Source organism: Falco peregrinus, chromosome 5 (genome assembly GCF_023634155.1).
Source record: "Falco peregrinus isolate bFalPer1 chromosome 5, bFalPer1.pri, whole genome shotgun sequence".
Taxonomy (NCBI): Eukaryota; Metazoa; Chordata; class Aves; order Falconiformes; family Falconidae; genus Falco; species Falco peregrinus.
In genome coordinates, this window is record NC_073725.1 from 22270381 (window position 1) to 22294648 (window position 24268).

Below are 24268 nucleotides of genomic sequence, written 5' to 3' on the forward strand. Positions count from 1 at the left end.
GAAAAATGATTGCTATTTTTGTCCTCCCCTTAACTATTTTCTTGGGAAGAATGTGACCTTAGGTAACACAGAGGGTTAGGTGGGTGGGAAACGCCTGCCACTTCCTGTGCTGTGCTGTGGGTACAGTGAGGCTGTTACTGCAAGCATAGTGGTGTTACGGATATTTTATTTTTTTTCAGCTCAGGCTGGAAAAGAAAGATCACCTGGTCCAGCCTTTTGTGAGAAAGGGAGCCTAGATAATCCTGTCTAGCTGCATCTTGAAAACCTCTAGTGATGGGGTCTCAACCATGTCCCTGGGGAGGTTGTTCCAGAGATTGTTCTTACAGTAAAAAAACTTCTTATATCAAGATGAAACCTCTCCTGGTGCAGCTTCTGCCTGTTGTCCCTTGTCTACCCTATCTGGCTCCTTGTAAAGAGAGCCTCCATCCTCTTTGTAGCTGCCCTTCAAGTAGTGGAATACTGTGATGAGGTCACCCCTGAGCCTTCTTTTCTGCAGGTAGAAAGGAGATAAATCCTTCAGTCTGTCCTCACGCAGCAGGTTATCCAAGCCCTTTGGTCTTCATGGCCCTTCTTTGGACCCTCTCCATTCTGTCTGCATTATTGAATTGCAAGGACCAGAGCTGGACATGGTACTCCAGGTGCAGCCTGGTAAGTGCTGAGTGGGATGATTTTGTCCCCATCTCTGCCCATAATGTCCCTGCAGATGCAGCCCAGGATCAGATTTGCCTTCATTGCTGCAGCAGCACGCTGCTGACTGACTTTCAGCTTGTCCACCAGATCCCTTTCAGCAAGGCCGCTCCCCAGCCACACAGATCCTAGCCTGTACTGGGCTTGCATGTTTGGTTATGGTGTCTCAGGTGCAGGACTTAGCAATTCTCTTTGTTTAACTTTACACATTTCTTGCTAGCCTGCTTTTTCAGCCTGGCCAGGTGTCTCTGTAAGCTAGCTCTTCCTTCCTACGTGTCCACCTCACTACCCAGTTTAGTGTCATCAGCAAACTTGGTGTAGGTACTTTCAATCCCATTGTGCAGATCATTTATGAAGATGTTCAACAGCATGGGGCCTGGTATTGATGCCTAGGGGACCTCACCTGCAACAGGCTGCCAGCCTGAGTAAAAACCATTGACCACTGTGCTCTGATTATGGCCTGTGAACCGATTTTCTACCCACCTTACAGACCACCCATCCAGTCTGTATCTTGCCAGCTTGGCCAGGAGAAGGCTGTGGGAAAACACATGGAATGCTTTGTCCAGGTAAACAACACCCACTGCTCTCACCATGTAACACAAGATGTTATTTTGCTGTAGAAGGTGATCAGGTTAGTCTGGTGTGATTTGCTTTTGGCAAACCTGTGCTGGCTTTTCCCCATCACCTGCTTAATTTGGTTTGTGATAGTTTCTAGGCGGACTTGTTCCATTATTTTCCCAGGGAATGGATTAAGACTAATGGGCCTGTAGTTTCCTGGGTCCTCTTTTGGTCCCTTCTTGCAGATGGGTGTGACATTTGGCCCCTTCCAGGCATCAGGGATATCCCTCGATCTCCACGATTTTTCAAATATCGTAGATGGTGGCCTTGCAACAATGTTGGCTACTTCTTTTATCACCCTGGGGTAGATTCCCTCCAGGCCCACAGATTTGTGTGGGTTGAGCCCTTGGAAGAGGCTGCAGACCAACCCTTCCTCTGCTACTGGTGAGCCAGTACATGTTGGGGCTATTTGATCCTGTGATCAGGGGTCTACTTATGTGGTTGAAGACAGAGGCAAAGAAGGTAGAGATCTCTGCCTTGTCAGCATTACTAGGAACTAGTTTCCCTGCCCTGTTTAGCAATGGGCCTGTGTCTTCCCTGTGCTTCTGCTTGCCGCTTATGTATCTGAAGACCTCTTCAGCCTACACCCACATCACTGACTGGCAACACAGAGGCGATCACTTGGGCACCTGTCCCCTTCAGTTGTGCCCCCAAGGCTCTGAAGTTCTCCTTGATCTTGCCTCGGTTTTGCTTTACCATGTCATGGTGCTCACATGGAAGAGGAGCAGGGGATAGTAGTCCGTGCTTTTAACCAGTGTGGCAGCCTTCCTGTGACATCCCGGAGCAGTCCTGAGAGGTCAGCACCATGGGGGTCCTAGTATTTCTCCTTACAAAGTCTCAAATAATGCACTATTGCTTGTTCCTCCTCCCAAGTACAGCATATCCTGCTTGCTGATGCCCTCCTCCACATGCTGTCTGAGGGACCCCACCAGATGGAGACTCAGGAGGGGAGGGATTCTCTTTGCAGCCTTCCACTTTGGCAGCAGCTTTCCTGGTGGGGAGCTCTGCTGTTACCAAAAATTGCAAGCAGGAAAACTCTCCGAACCAAATGACAGTTTAGAAAGCCAGCATGGGTTTATTGCAGTGCTGGGTGCATGGGGGATTTTTCCTTTTAACATGCACACCAAGTTACTTGAGGGTGCATGTTACATACAACAGAGTACTTGCACATTCATAGTACATTATGTGTTCATTTTCATTCATGCACAGGATTAGTTACAAGTTTCTTGCTTCTAATGCAAATTAGTGCACATCCTCAGATAGCACTACTGAAACTTTTTACTAATGACACATGCTTCCCAAGCAGGGTTTGCCCTCTTTTTGGGGGGGGCTATTTGAGTTGGAGGTCAAGATCTACCATTACCACAATCATCTTTGTCCTATTCTCAACTAATTTTCTGTGGATTGCAGCATCTTGTCAGCTTGCCTCCTCTTGCGGACAGAACTTTCTCACTTGGAGGCTTCTCTTTGCGTAATTTAGGTAACGATGTTCTTTTCTCCATCTGGTCTTGGTTTCCTGAGGCTGACTCCCTTGATCCATTCATCCATCAATTTTGATGACATTAGAGGGTCAGCTTGATCTAAACTTTGTGCACAGATTTAATGTGTGATTAAACACTGAATCAGAATTCAATCATTCGGGAGTTTAGGCAACACAGTCAGGGTGGTCCCTCCCAGGCAGCTGCCAAGCATGAGCTGCTGGGCAGGCTGGCACAGCCACCAGCCAGCCTGGAGTGGCCACCAGGACTGCTGCCCACTCTGCCCACCCACCACCTTGGGCTACAGCCCCGTTGCCCCCCAACAGGGGATCTGCCAGTCCCTCCACATGCCCAGCCTGCCCAAGGGTGCAGAAAGCCCCTCAGACAGCCAGTGGGCACCCTGCAAGCCCCTGTTGTCCTGCTGAGCCAGGGGCGTCCCCAGCCATGGTGCATCAGCACAGGGGGGCTGGCAAAGGGCTGCTGTCCACAGGCTTTTTGCCAGAGGGAACACAGTTCTCCTGGGTCTGCTTCTCTGGTCAGTGGCAACATTTATTTCCCCTGGGTTTTTTTCTTCTTTGCTTGTTTTTCTCTGTGTTGTAAGCAAAACATTTTGAGTTGCTCCACATGTTGCCAGGAGACAGCAGGGGTGAAGAAGAGGGGTAAAAGGTGTTCCAAAAGCTGTGGAGAGAGGGGCTGAGCCCTGTGTGGGAGCAGCTGTTGGTCAGATAGCACTGGGTTGCTGCTGGGGAGGCCTCACCAAGTGAGGAAATGAGGGCTTTTGCCAGTTGATTCACGTCCTTTTAATTTCTTCCTGATACAGAAGCCCTGTGAATTGTGAAAATACTGTGTTGTCTCCCAGTATGAAAAGCAGCCTTTTCTTTCCACATAGTTATTACCACAATGGATGGCCAGATGCCTGAGTGTAGCAAAATCCAGGAACCGCATTTTAAAAACTATGTCCTAGACTGCGAAACACCACATTGTTTGTATTTGGTTCTTGCTGGAGACATATGCTATGATAGACAACGTGAAAACCCCCTTTGATTTGGAGAAGGAGCATTATGAAACATTATGCAAAGGGCAGCACAAATTATTTCACACAGGGCTTGCAAGTCTTTGGTGGCCTTTCTTGGCATCTGCTACATGGTCACCAACCGTGAACTCCAGGAAATACACAAACATTTTGAAATCTCTCTTGGGAATGTAGGAGTCAGGGCATGGACGTAAATGCTCTTGACCTTTAGAGGAGTTAAGGTCTGGATGCTCACAATGTGATGTCATCCTTTTCCTTAATAGGCTGACAACCTAGATGGGAACACCCCTGGTACTTGGTGAGCTGTGGGTGTGTTTCGGTGGGGGATCGTCATAGGTTCGTGGTATTGCAGGAGGTACTTTTGAATCTGGATACACCTAGAATATACTTTTGATTGTATGTTCAAAAAACAGAACCTCATGGGATGGTAGTGGAGCGATGAAACTGAACAGTTTCTCTCTCTTCTTGTTGAGGGCTTTTGTTTCCCTCCCCCGCCCCCCCCCCCCTATGATGGAATACAGAAAAATTAGCTTGAGCTCTCAGCAGTGATACCGCTTTTCTCTCTGAATAGAACTGGCTCATTGATGCACAGAAAACTGTAAATTAGTGGAACTGCAATTAAGCAGCAGCAGTTCTAAAGGTGGGTGTAATTTGTGCGGTAGAAAAGATGCTCCTTTTCTAGGTGATGGAAAGCAAATTCTGCTTTCCTTGACTCCCACACAACCCCTTTGTTTTTAGCAGGCTTCCCACCTGCACCTCTGCAAGCCTGTTCTTAGGTGCAACTGAAAGCAGAATTTTCTCTGTATCATACCCACACCTCAGAGGCAGTTCTGCGTTCACTGAACTGAATGGGAATTTGTGAGTAAGGATAATGTTTAGATTTGTATGCGGTGCCACGCAGAGTTTATGTGGCCCTGCCTGTCTTCAATAAATGTCAGCTTTGTGTTGTGATTTTCACTGAAGTGACATCTACTGAATTGGAGGAGACCCATGGGAGAAAATAAACTGACGACAGAAGTTTTGAACAACAGGCCTGGGAGCAATAGGTGTTCATGTTTAGAAAGTACATCTCTTTCAGTCTCCTAAGAGGATTTTTCCCTCTCATAACTTGAGTAGGATGGAAATCTTTTTGGTCTGGTGGATTTGATAGTTTTAATGTCACTTTTTATTGTGTTGTGAAAAAAATGAGTGCAATCTTCTCGTTTATATCCCATAGTGTTACCCACTGGCCCAAAATGTCTGGGGCTTTCGCATCTATTCCACACCTCTGCTAACACTGTGCCAGGCTTGATCTGGTTGAATGAGAGTTGCTACCCTGAATAATGTTATCGACTTTCCCACCTCCTCACTCCAGTTTTCCTCTGTTTCTCAGGTGTGCTTTCTAGACACTGCATATGTGGAAGAGAGATTGCTGGAGTCCTTTATTATTCCTAAAGGCATCTGAAAGTTCTGTTAGGAGTCACTCTAAAACTATCTCCTGAAGTAATTGCAGAAATATTGAATATTCTGTAGAAATTCTTTTGAAGCTCACGAAGGTACAATCCTTTTCTTACACTGAGTTTAACAAAAGCCTCTGTACCATTGGTCTCATCTTCTATAACGCTACATTTGAGGATTACCAGTTCTGCCACGCAGGGTGCCCTGCTGTTGAATTAGCCAGGCACAGCACAGAGCCCTGGTCTGCCCATGGTGAATGTGGATTTGATAGACTGGGACCAGCATGGTAGGTTTATGTTATTTCAAGGATTTGCTACTATGTCTGTGGCATTTTTGACCCAATACTGCAAGCCTTTTAAAGCCATATACTTTTTTTTATTATTTTTTAATTTCCCCAATGGACCAGTCTGAGACTCTGTAGAGCGCAGGATTATTGTGCTATGACATAAGGTATTAATATAGCAGCAAAGCAGTCTTCCTTGCTGGCTTCCTCCTACCACAATAACATTGTTTCATAATGTGTTTACTGGAATGAAAATGCTAATAAATTCAACATGAATATCTGCTATGGGCAGGTATTTTTACTGTGCTGAGGTAATACGAAGGCAGATGTAATGACAGTCATCTGTGTACTTCTATGAGTCTGTGCTGTGTTTAGTTTGTTAATGGACTGGAGAGTTATTTCTGGTTATGATTCCTGCATTATTAAGAAGGGAAAAAAATGGATGTGGAAATGACAGGAGAGGTTAGGAGCTTAAGTTTATAAATAATTGTAGCATCTGACAGTTGATCCAGCCTCAGTGGAAACTGTTTGGGAACAGTACTAAGCATGGGATCTCAGTGAATGATCAGAGTAAGGTGGGAGAAGGAACTACAGCTTTATTCAGATCTCTCCAGCTGACTTAAGTAAGAGTGGATGAAAACCCTCTTGTAAAGAAGCACTTTTTAATCTTCCTCCAGACTTGAAGGGCTTTTGCCTTTTTATTTATACTAATGTACAATGTTTAAAATATTTTCCCCTGGAAAAGTATATCGATCTAAGTGTTTGTTACTTATTGAAGTGTGTTAATGTTAGCTATTACATAAAGAAGCTCTATTGTATCAGAACCTCTAGACGAATATTGTTACAGAACTGTATGTAAGTGATGGTATAATTTAACTATGATTACTCAGGCATCACAGCAGGTTATTTTTATGAAAAGAATTGGTGCTGACTTGGAGTTGGTAACATGTATGCAAGCTCATTTCATGAAGTGTTAGAGAATGTGCAAAAGAGGTGTCTTAAAGGTTTTGGTAGCATGGGTTTCAATCTGAGCTTTTGCATACCAGCTGACATTTTATAAATCAGACAATCAAGTAGATAGCTTCCTTGTGAACTGGTGTTCATCTCAGATTAACTTAGGAACTAATGCCATTGCCCAGTTGTGGTCTGATTGTACATTTTCCTTAAAGGCATTTTTAAATAGGAAGCTGAGTTTTCAACTTAATTTGTACAAGTCCTGGTTTCCTCCAAGAAATAGTAAGTTTTCATGGTAAAACTAAGAGGCACCCAAGCTGAAAGAGCCTTAGCTTTCAAACAAACAGACTCTTTAAAAACACTTATGTAGGGCCCTTCACACATCCTCCTTAGAATCCATCCTTTTTTTCTAAACAGCTCTGTTGGCAGTGTAACTTCTTCGACTGCCAAAACACCCTTTTGAAATCCAGTTGCTTAACTGCTGTGCACTTCGGGCAAGGCATCTTTAATTTTCTTTGTCAAATTTCAACAAAGTGGGAGAAACTGCTGCTTTTTCTCTGTTCATGTTCTTAGTTAGAATAGCATTGTTCAGTTGGAAGGGACCTAGAATGACTGTCTAGTCCAGGGGTCCTCAAACTACGACCTGTGGGCTGGACACGGCCCCCCAGGGTCCTCAATCTGGCCCCTGGTATTTACAGACCCCCCCTGCCCCCATCTCACGGCGGGGGGGGGGGGGCGGAACAAAGCAGCTGCAGATGACTGCCTGCCACTTCATCCACGTGCCGGCCCCCTGGTTAAAAAGTTTGAGGACCCCTGTCTAGTCCAACTGCCTGACCAAAAGTTTAAGCATGGTATTAAGGGCATTGTCTAAATGCCTCTGAAACATGGGTAGGCTTGGGGCATTGTGGTAGCTTCACCCTGGCTGTAGACATCAGGTGCCCACCAAAGCCGCTTTATCACTCCCCTTCTCAACTGGTCAGGGGAGAGAAAACGGAATGAAAAGCTCATGGATTGAGATAAGGACAGGGAAGTCACTCTGCAATTACTGTCACAGGCCAAAGAGAATCAACTTGGGGAAATTAATTTATTACCATTCACATCAGAGTAGGATAGTGAGAAATAAACCCAAAACTTAAAAACACCTTCCCCCCACCCCTCCCTTCTTCCAAGGCTCAACTTCACTCCTGAATTGTCTACCTTTTCCCCCTGAGCAGCGCAGGGGGCCGGGGAATGGTTTTGGTCAGTTTCATCACATTGTCTCTGCTGCTCCTTCCTCTGGGAGGAAGACTGCTCATGCTCTTCCCCTGCTCCAGCACAGGGTCCCTCCCATGGAAGACTGTTCTCCATGAACTTCTCCAGTGTGAGTTCGCGTGAGCTACATTGCTTCATGAACTGCTCCAGTGTGGATCCCTTCCGTGGGTTGCAGTCCCTCAGGAATGGACTGCTCCAGTGTGGGTCCCCTGTGGGGTCACACATTCTGCCAGCAAACCCGATCCAATGTGAACTCCTCTCTCCATGGGGCCACGGGTGCTGCCAGCAAACCCTGCTTTGGTGTGGGCTTCCCACAGGGTCATAGCCTCCTTCAGGCATCCCACTGCTCTGGCATGGGGTCCTCCACGGGCTGCAGGTGGATCTGCTTCACCATTAACCTCCATGGACTAAGGGGGACAGCCTGCCTCACGAGGGGCTGCAGTGGAATCTCTGCTCTGGTGCCTGGAGCCCCTCCTGCCCTTCCTTCTGCACTGACCTGGGTGTCTGCAGAGCTGCTGCTCTGACATGTTCTCATTCTCCCACTGCAATTTGTTGCCCAGGGTTTTTTTTTCACCTTCTTAAATATGCTATCGCAGAGATGCTACCACCATCACTGATGGGCTTGGCCTTGGCTAGTGGCAAGTCTGTTTTCGAGCCAGCTGGCATTGGCTCCATTGGACATGCAGGAAGTTTATAGCAGCTTCTCATAGAAGCCACCCCCGTAGCCCCCCCGATACCAAAACCTAGCCACGCAAACCCAATACAGGCATCGACCACTTCCCTAGAAAGCCTGTTCCAGAGTTTGACCACCCTCTTGGTAAAGAAATGTTTCGTCATGTCAAGTCCAAACCTCCCCTGATGGATGCAGCTTTGAACCATTCCCACACGCCCTGGCAGTGGGTTCCAGGGAGCAGAGCTCAGCACGTCCCTCTCCACCTCCCTCCTCAGGCAGCTGCAGAGAGCGGTGAGGTCGCCCCTCAGCCTCCTTTCCTCCAAACTAGACAAACCCCATGTCCCCAGCCGCTCCTCAGAGGCCATGCCTTCCAGCCCCTTCACCAGCTTTGGTGCTCTCCCTGGGATTCAGTCAAGGACCTTCACAGCCTTTATGAATGGTGGGGCCAAGGTACAGGATTGCATCCCACACAGTACAGCAATCAGTTAGTACAGCTATAGCTAATTGTTTCAAGATGTGCTGTGTCAGCATGCGTTTGCCTTGTGTGGCCCTTAGCAGAGAGGGAAGCATGGTCTTAAAATGCACTGTCTACCAGTTTGTTTTGAAGTGTAACTCAAAGTGTAGGTTTTTCCTCATCAATCCCATGTCGTTGAAAGGCCTTGCTCCTTAAAGTCTTTTCCCTCAAAGCCTTCTGGGTGAGGGGCACTCATGGCAAGGGAATTCATCTCTAGTCTTGCTCTGCCTGCTGATCTCTCAGATCCACATTGGGACACATGCAAGAGCCTGTCTCATCACACTGAGCTTGCACCAAAATGTTGAGATTCTTTAACTGAGAAGACAGTCTGGCAGCTCTCTGCACTCCTTGCACAAATTTTGCAAACTCATTATTGTGTGTGTTAGAAGACTGTTTTTCATAATTTCCTTTCTTAATTAAAAAAGTTCCTGTGTATCTGAATAACATCATCAGTAATTTCATCACACTGGTATTCACAGGTGGCTTCAGGTGAGTGTATAAAAAGCAGAATCTTCAGTCCTTCTTGGCAATTATCTTACAGATGCATATGGCAGTTGCCTTTTAGTACCAGATGGCCACCTGGCCAGCCACCCCCTTACCCCTATCAGCGTTGCCAGCAAGAACCTTCCTCTTGACTAAATGCCTGCAGAATTCATTGAACAAATCCTCATCAACCTTTATTCACACGCCTGGAGAGTAAAGCATAACCCCAGAGACGGCAGTGCCACGAACTGCAACACACAGTGTTTTGCCTCTTGTAGATTTTTCAGTATCTGGGGTGACTGGGCACTTTCTTCCATGAAACTTCCCAAAAGGAAGCTCAGTTAATGGCAGCTGCGGATGCTTTTGTCCCTGGGAGGCAGACATCCTTTTTGAAAGTGACTGGACTGACACCCCTGGCTTCATATTTGGAGCCCACTCACACAGTCCATCTGCTGCCCAGCCAGTGGAGAGCTGGATCTGCTGGTGGGGACTGTGTGGAGCTGGACACAATCAGGCTACTGATGGGCAAAAGCCCCCTTAACACAACTCTCAGGCTCCACCCTTCATGCTTTTTTTTGAAAACAAACAAACCAATTTTGGCACCAACAGACAAAACAACAAGAACAGCACCTTCCTTAGTTTTTCAGTACTTCAAGTGCTAAATCCTAAAGGAAAAGGAGAATTGCCAGGGTTTAGGTAAGATCTAAACATCCTCCCACAAATAGAGGTAGGCAAATAACTCTTAGGTTAAAGTGACAGATGAGCTCTGAATGTCCTACCCTGTGCCTGAAGCGCGTTTACATCCTGTACAAACACGGCCAATGTGTGTGTTTCACAGAGGGGCTGCGCAGCTCGGTTTCAGTAGGACACGGGGATGTGACAGCCACAGCAGCAATGGGCTATTTTTGCAGTTTATAAATGTTGTTTGCCTGGCCGTGCTTTGGGCACAGACCCAAATGTTCTAGGTTCTTTTCCACCAACCTTTCCACCATGTCAGTTCAACCTCCACTCACTTGTCAAAGCCTCTCTTATTACCATGGCGATCTGTTGGCACCATCCATCCCAACCTATGGCTCTGGTCACACTTTGGCTTTCCTCCAGCCTGCAGCTGCTGAACCCATCTCCTGCTATATCCTGGAAAAGGCTTTGTGCCCAGGCAGATCAAGTCCCTGGTCCTTCTGGCTGCAGGGCCACATGGACGTTGGCTCTGGCGCAGAGAGGGGACGGTGACAGGGCTGGGCTCTGGGCTGCAGGGACGGTCCCTGCCACAGCCTGAGAGAGGAGGAACAGCCGGGGGTTTGTCCTCGGGAGCCGAGTGGCAGAGGAGGCGTCAGGGACACCCATCAGCTGTGCCCCGTGCATGGCCACCAAGGGCAGGGACAGCCCCCTGGGCCCTTCCTCCCAAGGGTGCTGGGCGGGGGTGGGGCTGCGCATGGGGCAATGTGTCACCCCGTGTTACCCCATGTCACAGCGCCGTCACCCGGCAACGCGCTGTCACAGTGCCCCGGGGGAGTATAAAAGGGGCATCGTCCCGGGTTCCCCTGCCAGAGCTGGCCTGGCACCGGCCTGAAGACACCCGAGAGGGAGCCCTCGAGGGAATCATGGAATTCCCTGGGGGCTGAGGGAGGGAGCCTGGAGCCTGGACAAGGCTGCTGGAGCTTCTCCGCTGCAAGGGCAGCTCCCGGCAGGGCCACGGCCAAAGCCCATCCGATGGGTGGAAATGTTGTTTCAGCCTTCGGGGAACAGACAGCAGCCCCTCAGGAGAGGAGAAGAACCACCCACCCCTGGGGGTGCCCGAGGCTGTCGGGCCTTCTCAGCTGGACAGCGGTGGCAACACCACGGGAACGCCTTCTTGAGGAGCGCCGCAGGGCTCGCCGTCCTCATCCCCGTGGAGCCAGGGGCAGCAGCCGTAAGAAACAAGATGCAGCGGTATTGCCAGGGGTCCCGGAGCTTTGGAGCACCCACTGGTGTCCCATCAGGTGCCAGCAGGAGTCTTGCCCCCTGAGTAGCTCGGGCCGGGGGCATTTGGTCACTCTTGGAAGCCCCTGCGATGGCTCCAGGTCAGAGGGAGAGGCTTGGCATCTCCCGGGAGGCGTGCCCAGCCCGCGGGACGAGGAGGCCGGTCCTGCTCACATGCTCAGGGAACAGCCGCCAGCGCTGCCTGGGGTCAGGAAAGAATTTTCCCCCGGGGCACATTGGCACTGGCCCCCGGGGGTTTTTCGCCTTCCTCTGCAGCACTGAGCGCGACCACTTGTCAGGGCTCCTCGGGTCCCTCGGGCCAGGTCACCGCCTGCTGCTGGTGCCCCGCGAAGGTGGCCTCTCGTGCCCTGCAGCTGGGGGGAGGAAGGCTTTTTTTCCCCCGCGGTGGGCTACCAAGCGTCCCGCCCCGGGGGTTTTTTGCCTGCCTCTGCAGCACCGCGCAGGGCCCCTGGCCAGGGCTCCTTTGGGCCATTCTGGCTGGGTGCCCGCTGCTCGTGCTCCACGAAGGTGGCCCTCGTGCCCCGCACCCGGGGGGAGGAAGCTTTCGGGGCTCCCGGGGAGGGGGGCCCAGTGTGGTCCCCCCAGGAGTTGCTTGTTGTCCTCTGTCGCACCGAGCACAGTCCCTTGTCAGGGCTCCTCCGAGCCCTTTCGGCCAGGTTCTCGCCTGCTGCGCTTGCACCTCCGAGGCACCCCCGTGCCCTGGCGCTCTGGCTCTCTTGCCCATCACAAGCCTTGGCAGGAGCCAGCTCTGCTCTGCCCTCGGCTCCGTTTCCCCAGGGCTTCTCGCTTGTGCAGAACAGCCTCTGCTTGGCAGGGCTCCAGGCTCGCTGCCCCATCAGGAGCTGCCCCTTGTCAGCTCTCCCTGCCTGCAAGGCAAGCGCAGGGCAGGCACGAGGGCGCTTCCCGTGCATCCCTGGCCAAGAAGCACAGCGGCGGAGCACGTTTCCGAAGACAAAAAGTGTGCTTGTGATTGGTACCTGTCATACTTTGGAAAGTAACCAAAGGTGCCACACGTTTCTTCTTCTTCTTTCATGTGGGGTTGGTCCTGATCCTCATTCTTCACCTTCTCACTCAGGAAATGGGGACTCCTTGGCCTGGGTCCCTGCTGCTACTTTCTGCAGCTCCGTGCCTTTGCCAGACGGCAAGGGATGCTTTTGCAAGCTAAACTGAGGAACGCGTCAGCCTGCTCTGGCTGCACATGCGCATTGTGTCACTGCTTGTGACCATCGGCTCTGAAAGGGATTCAGAACAACAGAATACCCTGTTTCCCCTTGTAACCTTTGCACTATATGTCCTTGAAAGTGTTTTTGGAGCGGAACCCCCCCGGCTTTTCAGTGAAATAAGTCTCGTCGGTATTTGACTCGTGGTGAGTGTGAGGAATACAACACAACAGAACAGAAGCGTTACGCCACGTTGTGCCTGGAGTTCTGCGTGACGAGCTGTGACGGAGGCCTGAGGGGTCCCTGCAGGAGAGCAGCTCCGCAGGGCAGGGCCCAGGCCCAGCCAGGAGACAGGGGCAGGCACGGGCACACCTACAGCATGGCCCGGGCAGGGACTGAAGGGCCCAGGCTGAGCTATGTCCCCTGCGCCCTTGGCAGGAGATGGGGGCACTGGGGGTCCCAAGAGAGGCTGGTCCCAGCCATTGAGGCTTCTTAGCACCTCTAGGACCCTGGCAGAAGTAGACCCGCACTGGTCGTGGGCTCTCCTTTGGACAGTGCTGCTTGGCTGCTTTGGAGACGGCGTGTTGGGCCAGATGGACCTTCTTTCTCATGGAGTACTATTCTTCTGAGATCTTTTGTTTCAGAATGTTTTTCTATAGGAAACAGATCAGGCATTTCTGGAAATGAGAAGGAAAAAAAAGCCACCCATGGGGACACGAACAGGCACTGCTCGCCTCCCAAGGATTTGCAGCCGTTTAGTTGAGGAGCATGTCCTGCATCAGCCCGAGGGCTTGATCTTTGAGCCTCGCTAGTGTCACACGTGGAGGTTTGCCATCCTGTGGAGACCCAGCTCAACTGTCTAAGCACAGAAGACTTTCAAGAGCTGCACTTGACACTTGCTTTTTGCAAAGTTATTTAGGTGGTCTGGTTATCTCGAGACAATCCAGAGCTCTCACCCCCATCAGGAGGCACAGGTCTGCTTCCCACAAGGTGACAGCCAGTGTCTGGGCTGGGGCATGGTTACCCAGTCAATGCCTTCTGCTAGTGCAGGGCTGGGGAGAAATGTCATCAGAGATTTCTTCAGCCTGTACTGCTTGGAAAAGGAGGAGATGGGAAGAAGGATAGCATAGCATAGAATAATTCAGCTGGAAGGGACCTACAATGACCATGGAGTGCAACTGCCTGCCCACTTCAGGGTAAAGAAATGTTTCCTCATGTCAAGTCTGAACCTTCCCTGGTGCAGCTTTGAACCATTAAATATGTCCACTGTGAGTCACTTGAAATTTGTCCTTTTGTTTAGACATCATCCCATTATCTAGAGGTATAAAATAGATAGTGACTTGATGGTGTCACAGGAGCGCACAGAATATCTGTATTCTCTTACTTGATGTTCAGTGTTTGAGTAAATGCCTAAAGTTGTGAGCTTGGTTCAGTAAAGTATATGCTTCCTCAGGACTTGACCTGGTGTCCCTGAGGGAAACAGATTGTTTCTGCTAACCCACAAAGGACTTGAAAGCGGAGCTGTTATGGTTTTAGAGTCTACCTGCACAAGGAGGCTAGTTTTGGAGTGATGTGACTTGATGTGTAACCACATCATAATTGGTGGCTACATGTGAGGGCTGTATGAGTGACAAGCCAGTATTTGAGAAATGCAAGAGCTGCTGAACTGAGCCAGACTAAAGCATGTGCAATCCAGTGGTCAGTTTCGGGTGGTGGCCAGAAGTGCAGGGTGATCAGCTTGTGTTTTAGAGCCTTGTGATGGAGGACATGTCTCTTGGATAAGATGATCAATGCCAGGGCCCAGATGTTTCCCATCCTTCTGCTAGGAAGAGATAACTTTTCCAGACTCAAAAAAAAGTGGAGAGAAAAGAAAACTGGTGTCTCAAGGAAAGTACTGAAGTAAGAAGCTTCTGGAGATTTTCACTTGGATTTCCTCTATATTCCAGTCTGCCCTAGTTAGACTGGATTATTGGGCATTGTCTAACAGCAATTGCTTATGGAGTAATACAAGAAATGGCACAAGTGATCTTTGTTCTGCATCCTTGCTTCTAGGTGGGGAAGGTGGCCTCTCAGCTATGCAGGAATGTAGCCGGATCTTTGTACAGGGGAAGCGTAACTAAAAAAGGGTAAGAGGTGCAGCGTGAGAGAGAGGCAAACGTACTTGGGCTCCTCCAGTGATGGCTGTACTTCCACTCAAGTGCTCCAAGTTGTGGTGAGCATGATGAGCAATGGAGGAGTGGGTGAAGAAGCTCAAGGACAGAGAATTGCTGGTGGGTGAGGGTATGCCAATCAGGAGAATATCTTGCTATGATATCTGATATTGTTACGTGCCTGGTCACTATGCTATTGTTTATGTGTTGTATTTTCTAATGAAGTGAGCTGGAAGTCATGGTAGCCTATATGGGCAGGATCCTGTTCTAAAAATCCCATGGTTTGTTATTTCTATCTATCTGTCTTAGATTCACTGTGCAGAAATATATGACCTAGGCCAAGCTTTTCAGGCATATAGTTACCCTCAGGAGAAAGATGTGAGTAGGTTTGCTACAATGAGCAATCTGTTTAGGGCTGCCAGAAGTAAGAAATCTCAGCTAAATGTAGAAAATCAGCCTGGACACTTCCAGGTTGGGGACGGGACAGAAAAAAAAAAAAAAAAAAGTCACATTCCAGAAGCCAAAAGTTTTATCTGTTTATATAGTTTGTCTTCTTTCATCTCCTGATTCACAACTTTTCGGGTAGCCACGTGCTGTTGGTGACTGGGTGGGCCAGAGGCACGTGTGTGTGTGTATGGCCAGGGAAGCAAAGCAGCTGTGCTCTTGGTTCTTTGAAAACTGGCACGGCAGAGGTTAGGAATGAGAGTGGCCTGGAGCTTGTGTGACCAGAGCCATTATTCTGTGAACTTGGAGAATTAGGGGATATTCAGTCTACAGAATGTATGTTAAAAGTTTGAATAAGTCACGCAAGGTTGTGTCTCAGTTTTGAAGTCAGGAGTATGTTTAACGTGGGCCTTGGTGCGAGGAAGGTGGTTTTGGTTCAGGCAGTTGCTGGTGTTTGCTCCTATTTTTCTTCATCTTCAAAATCCAGCATCAGGGCCCCTTCAGTCTTTAGGTGCCGATAGGGCCAGAGTTTGTACGTTCAGTGTTTCTATCTCTGCTTCTAAATCAAATTTGGCTGGTGCTCAGTAGAGTATTGAATAGCTTGCTTCTTTCCGCGGAGATATTTTGCACCTGTTTCTCTGTTACAGTCCCCGTGGGTACACCTTGGCCTTTGGAAAATATTTCTGTGGCTGTTGGAGAGACACAGAAGCTCAGAAACCTGTGCATGGAGTCAGAGTCCCTTCAGAGTGAGGTGGGAGCTATCTTCAGTTGTCTGAGGGAACAAAGTGTTTTCCACTGCAGAAGGAACTTTCGCATCACAGATGCAAATAACCTACAGTGTAAGAATCCTTTTATAACGAAAATGAATCATCAGTTATGTACAGTGTTCCTCTCTCAGTTAATGGAGGACGACAATGTTTGGTGTACAACGTCGTTGCCAGGCAAACAGCAGCAACAAAAATCCATTAGGAGTTATTTCAGGAAATGCTGGGTGGCATGGCTTGTGGCTCTTGGTTATTACTTGTAAGTGAAAATAGTGGTTTCCTGCCTTTCCAGAAGTATTTTGAAACATAGCTCTTGTTTTGAATGTGTTTTGTGATCTTCAGGGTATATCCAAGAGACACATATTGTGCCTTTTCCATCCATCCAATTGATTTATTACTTAATTGTAGTAACTAATTAGAACCTTAAGTCCAGAGAGACAGTCAAATCATCCAGTATTTTTTTATCAGCAAAAGGTTGCTGCATATTCTTGTAACTTTGTGACCCTACTGATTTGTTTTATAGGGTGTGTTTATACTGCCTATACTGTTGATGTTTACAGCATGAGCATTTCAAATGATGTGAGGTTGCTGGCATTTCCTGTGGGGTCCTGGGATTCAGCACTCTAGAAAACCCTGGGTGACTGACTCTGAAGGGGTCTGAATAGTCTCTGGCTTAGTAATGTGTGCACTGGCTGTGTGGTTCATGTGCTTGCAATTTATGTAGTGTTGGATAAAAACTCTCAGAAGCAGAATTTGCCTCATTATGAGCTATTATTCATTTGGTCTGAGCTTTTTCTGATCTCCTTATTAGACTTAAAATCCTCCAAGAATAGGTTTTCTTATGAGGAACTTTCTAAATGGGTCAGAAAGCCACCAGGAAAGCCTTCCTTCTGTGCTATTGTGCTTCAGATCCCTGTGTTCAATTGGTCTTGTGAAGGAATTTTGTTATTGACTGTGACTCAGAAAAAAGGAAAGTGCTGATAGTTGCTGCTGATGACACAATGCCTTGCCAGTACAGGGGAGGATCTGAATATCTCCTGTGAGGTTCACGTGACCAAGAGGATGGGTCTATCAACAACTGAAATGAAGCAGTATGCAAAGTGAAAGATCATGCAGATAAGGACTTAATAACAAAACCTTCTGCTATGATCTGAGAGTCTGTTAATTGTATGAGAGGGGTGTCACAGCACACAACTGATGTGTGACCAGGCTAGAATAAGGCCTCTTAATGTTTGCATACAGTATCTGTGAGAAAATAAATTGACACGGAGGAGGTTCAATAAATATAGGAGGGGATATGAAGGTACCTATTCTGTTTGGCAAAACTAGATTATCTTGGTGTGTTTAGTCCACAAAATGATGATGGAAGAGTGAAAGTTAGTCTTTCCATGCCCAAGTCAGAGGAAGATTAAGCGCCAGAAAGAAGTAACTTCAGCTTAAAGGGATTGCTGGTGCAAGAACAAATGGACATAAGTTGACACAAATTAAATGATAGGTGATAACCATAGGTTAAAATAAGATGGGTAAGCATAAAAAACAAGCTACTTTTAAGATTGAGCTTGATAATTTTCTAAAACATCTGATGTCTTTATAGTCTTTGAGAGCAAAAACTGCTGGAGTTTCTAGAGGTGATCTTTGATTTGCTTGTAAAAAGCAGACACACACAGTTGTCTCAGCAGTCGCATTACTGTTATCCTCTTTTGTGAGTTTTAATGAAAAAGATTACCAGGAGATATGTTATATAGGAGATATAGGGCAAGCCAAGGATTTTTTTACAGGAATGCTGTTCCAAGTGCAGCAATGAAGGGGAAAAGAAAGAAAAGTCCTAGAGCAGAGTTTATTCAGACTGCATGTCCAATGTAAGGTTATCTACCTATCTGTGTTCTCGCCTTATCTAATGTACTTTTCCTCTTCCAACAGACAAATTTACTAGCAGTGTGAAATATATTGTTAAGCTCATCCGCCCTTTGGCTGATTAAAAAAAGAAAGAATTCTCCTTGACAGAATGTGTTTACTGGTGGGTAAAAAATACCTGCCTTTCTTTTTTCAGCCTCTCAGCTGCTTAATGGCAAAATACAGATGCTGTGCTATTGTTTGTCAGTCTTGATGAGTCAATACTACGAAGTGGTATGTTTTTCTTTGCACTGTACTAGAAGTTAGACAAAGGATCTTTGAAAACTAAATTGGCTGAGGGGGCGTACTGGTGAAACCGATACCTTCGGCAGAAAAAGGTGGCAAGCTGTAGGAAACAGTTTTTAACAGGGCAGACATTAAAAAAATGAAGCCCGCTCAGGAAGCGGGCATCCAGTGAACTCGCATTTGAGTGATCCACATTAATCAAAGAACTGATCATACCTATAAAGATATAATTGCAATGAGAGGCTCTTGAGATTTCCAGGCAGTTATGATACAACATGATACTTCTGAAATGGAAGAAATTTGACTAGATCTGGTATTTTGCTGTCTACTTGGACAGGAGAGCATAGACAGCACATGAATATTTTGCTCTAATGGGGTGATTAGAGAATGATGTCTCCTACCTGTTGCAGCTGTCTTTCTGAAGGAACAGAAATTTACTTACAAGCTACCTGGATGTTGCTGTACCCCTCACCAAGATTTATTTGCTTCCAGCTTAGAATGGAAAAGAACTTCAGATTTGCACGTTTTAATATATATATTAAAAAATATTAAAAATGGTGGGATGGAAATGGAAGAAGGCCCCACCCACTTAGAAGAATGAAGTAAATATCTGCAGTTTTCCTAATCGGAGAAGAAAATCAGCCTAGACTTCAGCATACACAAGGGTAGAGTGTGGCTGAAGAATATGCATATCTGAAGAGACACCGGTACAGGGAATCTTTGGAAACACCAGAAGTGATCTTTGGTGTGGGTCATGACTTGTTCTCTCAACGATTCAGCTGCTTTCTCCCAAAAGCTTATTACTACTCATAAACTTGAATAAAAACAGGCTATTTCAGGCTATCTGGAGAAGTCTTTTTTCATTCCCATGTATCCCATACATAGGTCTGTTAGTTCTCTGTGTCTCCAAAGACCCCTACAAGACAGCCGTAGGGTAAATATGCAGAATTTCTGCAGTAAAAACTGCATGAAGTAAAATCTTCTATGATTTTCACACAGAGTGAACACAGAAATGCTCTGCATCCTTCCCCTTTTGGTTGCAGGGCTAAACAAACCTGGGATCTCACCTACACACACCCCTCACTGGTCCCAGACAATTCCCGGGGAGCAGTTAGCTCAATTGTACCGGGAGTCTTGCTAGTAATGCAGGTTCAGCATCCCCAGTGCTTTCTGTCCTGCTCATTGCATTGCTGTTCTACCTGCACCTTTGTTCCATGTCACTGTATGCCAGATGGGTGGGCATTACTCCTTATATGACACCATCTGATGTTTGGAAAACACTGACAACTGAAAACAAATCTATGCAGCCTGGAACTGGAAAATGCTTATTTTTGAGGGGGTTGGTGACACTTGTTGTGTTGGATGCTGTAAGCCCGGGAGCTGAGCTGCCCAAACACAGATGCTGGGTGGAGTGCTCTTGTTGCAACATCCAGCTGGAGGGTGAAACACAGGTGAGACCTTGTGTGCAGCTGAAGCCCATGGTGACCAGGGAGTGCCATCTGCCCCCAGAGCGGAGGGTATATTCTAAAGCAGAGAACAGCGCGGTTAAAAGGCCCTTTTTAGCAGGCTCTTTCCTCACTGATCCAATAGCTCACTTGATGCTCTAGTTCAGACATCGCTGCATGTTACGAATTTGCCCAGGCACTGCTTCAATATGGGGAGATACCTGGGACCCCCGAAGGGACCAGTCTGGCAGGCGATCTCTCAGCCTACCCATGCAAGCTGTCATTGCTGAGTTAAAAGCAAAGCCTGGCCTCTTGACCTTTACATGTTGGCTGTAGCAGTGTTTTCTGGCATGGTTCTCGATCTCGCTGGGTCCAACTATTCAGATCCCTGCCCCACGGAGGTTGCCTCAGCCTCTCGTTCACCATGCCATTACCCTGGATGCGATCCTGTGCAACCTGCTGTAGGTGAACTTGCTTGAGCAGGGGGTTGGACTAGATGATCTCCAGAGGTCCCTTCTGACCCCAACCATTCTGTGATTCTGCGATCACCTCAGGCAGAGTCAGGTTTGGCTCTGGAGCTGTGTAACTGTGCGGTCACTCCCATGTCCCTGCATGCAATGCCCCGGGAGACCTGACTTGGCTGGGGTTTATGCTGCAGGTACCTGTGATGGACTCAAGCCAAGGAAGGGTGTCTTGTAGGACCTGGGGGACCTCAGGGCCCCCCTCTCCGGCCAACCTCTCCAGGCTGATAGGGAGGCACCGGTGTTTAAAGGGCGCCATCTACTGGCTGGTGGGAGCAAAAGGAGGCGGTGAGTTCCAGAAGTCCCGCTGTTCACTAAAGTAAGTGCTACAGCCACCTTCATCAGCAGGTCAAGATTGAAGAGCAAGCAGGGAAAGCTGGAGTCACACTGGGTATTGGTCTTAAATAAAGCCTAACTTAAACTGACAACCTTAAGACTTGTCAGAAGATTTAAATTTTATCAAAAGTCATTCCTGGTTTCAAAAAATCCATTATAGTTGACATCCCGCTAGGAACCTGTGAGTCTCTGTTCTAGTCATATTTTGCATCCTTTTGTGGGGTTTCTTAGCTTGGTTGGTCTTGTCTCTAAAAACCAGCAGTTTTAAAGAAAGCAAAGAATTGGCAAGGTGTCTGTGTGCACTTATGATATGCTGTCCTCCCTATGTGTTCCTCGTGATTATTCTAGCTATAAAAGATAAAAAGTAATGGGGGGTAATTCCTGTCCTTGATAATGCTCCCATTCTTTCAGTTATAGTTTAATATTGTGAGAACCCCAAAGAGTCATTTATGCTTTTGACTAACTGCATACCGGCTGGGTCACAGAAATGTTGAGAGCTATGCCAGAATGAATCTGAGGCAGAAGAATGCAGGATTTGTATGGGGTTGTTTTTGTCCTAGGTGAAATCCCCGTGCAGTTCCAAATGTCAGAGGATTCCTTTGCACAGATCCTTAAATTTAATTTAATTTTTTTATTAAATGATCCTCTGGCCTTCCAAAATTGCTAGTGCATTTCTTCATATAGGTGGAATAATTTTACCTTTTTCTTACTGTACTATTAAGGCAATCAGGAAAAATGACATTTTATTTAGGACTTGGAAAAGAGTCCAATATAAAATAGAATTTGTAAGGATGACTACAGTCATCTATTACTATGTAGTGTTAATGGCTAGTGCTTGAATGTGGGGCAATTATATGATTCAATTATTATGTGGGACAAGACAATGTTTGCAGGTGCCTGTGGTATTCCCTGCTGAGTCTGAAAGCCAAACTGAACGAGACAGACAAACATGCAAACAATATATTTGGTGGCATTAAAAAAAGTGTTATATATCTGTCTGTGTGTTTACCTATACGTATATATTCAAATGCTGTTACTGTGAACAGTCTTCCCTCCTTTATATGCATGGGAGTTGGTATTATCATTAATGTAACACTTAAATGTAACCCTTTTTATTTCTCTGTATTTTCTCCTTTCAGTTGCAAACGAGACAGGTGACAAAAATGCACGACCACTTTCACGATTTGCCCGTAAGTAGCCTTTTTCATTTTACCTGGTTGATTTCTATATCTACTGTAGAAATAAACACATGTAATAAATCTTGTAATCTCACATTATGTCCACTCTGTTATTGCAATTCATTTACAGTACTAAACTGCGGAATCACCGTACTTAGTTGGAAAAGTCACTTACAGAAATTCTGCCTTATTGAGCAGAATTGATACAAATTTAAACAAATGGAAGGCTTTGTGGCCTTACTATTGTTTCAAGCATAAAAAGCCATAACAATATAAATGTTGCAAAGCCAGCTGAATTTGACTGGAGTGGCTACAAAGAGATGTGGGTTAAGACTTAGAAGTAGCGTACAAGAAAATGTAATTAAACCTCACTGATAGCTCCTCCATTACCTTTTGATTCACACAACAAGGTTAAGAACAAAAGGTATGGCTTGGGATTTGAAACGTGACCCAAATTTGAACAAAACAAAGGGATGCATCTGGTAATGTAGCACCAACTGACCATGACTTTGACTTACGTGAAATTATTAAAAACACATGTGACAAAATATGTTGGAATAAGGATGAAGATAGGAAATCCTGTTCATAATGCATGCAGTTTCATGATGATTTGTGATCACTTAGCAGGGGAAAATGCCCTTCTCATCTTTAAAAGGGGGGCATTTTCCATCATCGTGTGTGGTGCAGATCGAAACATCAAAATAATTTACATCTGTGGTGCAGTATTTCATACAGTCACAGGATGGCACTCTGAGCATGCCATACCTCACATAAGTAGCTAAGGTGCGTAATGCAGGCGAAACGTCAGTCAGTGGCTCTGAAATCTGTTGCATGTAGTGATTGACAAGGTGGTGGAGCGGACTGAACAGTACTGAGAGATAATTGCACTGGCATTCCTTATTCCTGATTTAGGGTTTATTTTCCTTCACGTTGTAGAGGGTAAAGCTTAAAAAGTGGCTTTATTAATCAGTCCTGGCTGGTTCAACCCTGCAAATGCATATGGCAAAGGAAATCACAGAGGAGAGAAGTGTAAATTTAAATGGAAACCTTTTGAAGTCTTTATTGCTCCACTTTTTGTCCATTACGGCTCCTGAATACTAGGTACTGAGTTGGAAGTTTCAGCCCAAGTACTGGTTTGTTCATGGATATCTGGCTTACCAGGACTTCATGCTGCAATACTGCCTGACCAGTAGGTCAAACACAGTGTCATGACATTTGGAGCTGAGCTGACATTTCAGTTCAGGTTTTGGCGTTCGTAAGAACTTGATTTTGGTGAATGTGTATAGGGGTGCAGGTCTGACCAGGTTCTGTTCCTGTTTTAATCTTGGTTCTTAACCATGCAGCTAAGCCTCATTTGCAGATTTAGGGGTGCCTGGCATTACATGGAAGAGAACAGACCGGCGGATGGCTGTCAGCTGAATGAAAGCACAGGGATACCCCCCTTACAAGTCCTCATTGCATAGGTCATGCATGGGATTAAGTGTGGAGGTGAGGTCAAGGCCACAGGCTATTTGACAGTAACAGAAATGCAATGCAGAGAGGAACACTTAGATAAGCCCGGTTGGGAAATAGAGGCATAATATAGGAATGAAGGGAGATAATTCAAATGTAAACCAGACCTTCATTGTTAGAAGTTAAATTTAGTGATCTGGGAGTCAAGTCAAGTTTGAGGATTTAATGATCCAGCTAGCTTCTCATAGGTGTCATTAATGATGACTGTGTGGTCATGAGCAGTATAAGGTGACAACTCCGTGGGAATGGGAAGGAAAATTAGAAAGGGAACTGTGTTGTGGAAAGGAGGGAAATGTCTGAGGCATGTGCCGTGCTAACATGAGTTAAATGGGTGATGCCCAAATACATGCTGAGAGTTCTATAACCTACTTTACCAAACCATGTTTCATCAAACAAACAATGGAGTGCAGGTCAAGCGTTCAGAAACATCCTGACTGAATAGCAGAAAAGGCTGCAGCATTTGAGCACGAGGATTCAAGCAGTCATAGAGAATTGTGGTTGTTACCCTTGTGTCGGAGTCACAAACCAGAGACTGGGTATCTTCCTGGATCGTGCCTTTCACATTCACTCAAATGATTAATTCAAAGACAGTTATTACCTTCATCTTCACAACAGAGAACAGAATTTCCACTGCTCTGTAACAGCTGCCCATTTGAGGTCAACAGTAAAACCTTCAGAGATCTCAGTGGGATCCACTGTTCAGCTGTCATTGATCCCTTAAACCATACCTATTGTGGCTGACCTTATTTACCTATCTCACTTTCTGTGCGTGCAACCAAAGGCAAAATAACCTACTGAAACCCAGATAAGCCTTGTCTGTGCTAAGGACTGTGTGCAGCTCTCTGGAGGATGTAGCTGTTTCCCTTTTAGTTCAGGAGCAAAGAGGGAAGGGCTGCTTGTGTTGTTAAGTGAGGCAATAGGAATGGTAGTTGTGTGGTTATGGGTACTGCATGTAGCTAGACTTGCAGTGTAACAATATTTTTAGGCTATGTGAAAATTTGAACACCTACCCACAGATTCTTTAGGAAGAGTTCTGCTTTTTAAATTATAACACCTAAACCTATTTTGCTTTTGCCTCTAGCTCAGCTATAAACATCTTTGACAAGGTACAATAGAATCGAGGAGAGGCATTTTTGCAAATGTTTACACTTATTCATAAAGATTTGAAATTAAAATTAAGTGTTGTTCATTTCAATGCTAGGGCTACCCAATCTCCTGAACCCTTAAA

The 24268-nt window shown here is 46.6% G+C and overlaps 1 protein-coding gene across 3 annotated transcripts in view; it reads left to right on the forward strand.

Moving 5' to 3' along the window:
* LOC101920115 (dual specificity calcium/calmodulin-dependent 3',5'-cyclic nucleotide phosphodiesterase 1C) overlaps positions 1–24268 on the forward strand; it is a 372306-nt gene that overhangs the window by 82816 nt on the left and 265222 nt on the right. For all 3 annotated transcript variants that reach the window (XM_055805463.1, XM_055805455.1, XM_055805462.1), the window contains exon 2: positions 21490–21540. Coding sequence is in view for 2 of the 3 variants with exons in the window: in XM_055805455.1 (XP_055661430.1) it covers positions 21490–21540 (51 nt within the window). In the remaining variant the exon portion in view is untranslated. The remainder of the gene's footprint in view (positions 1–21489; positions 21541–24268) is intronic.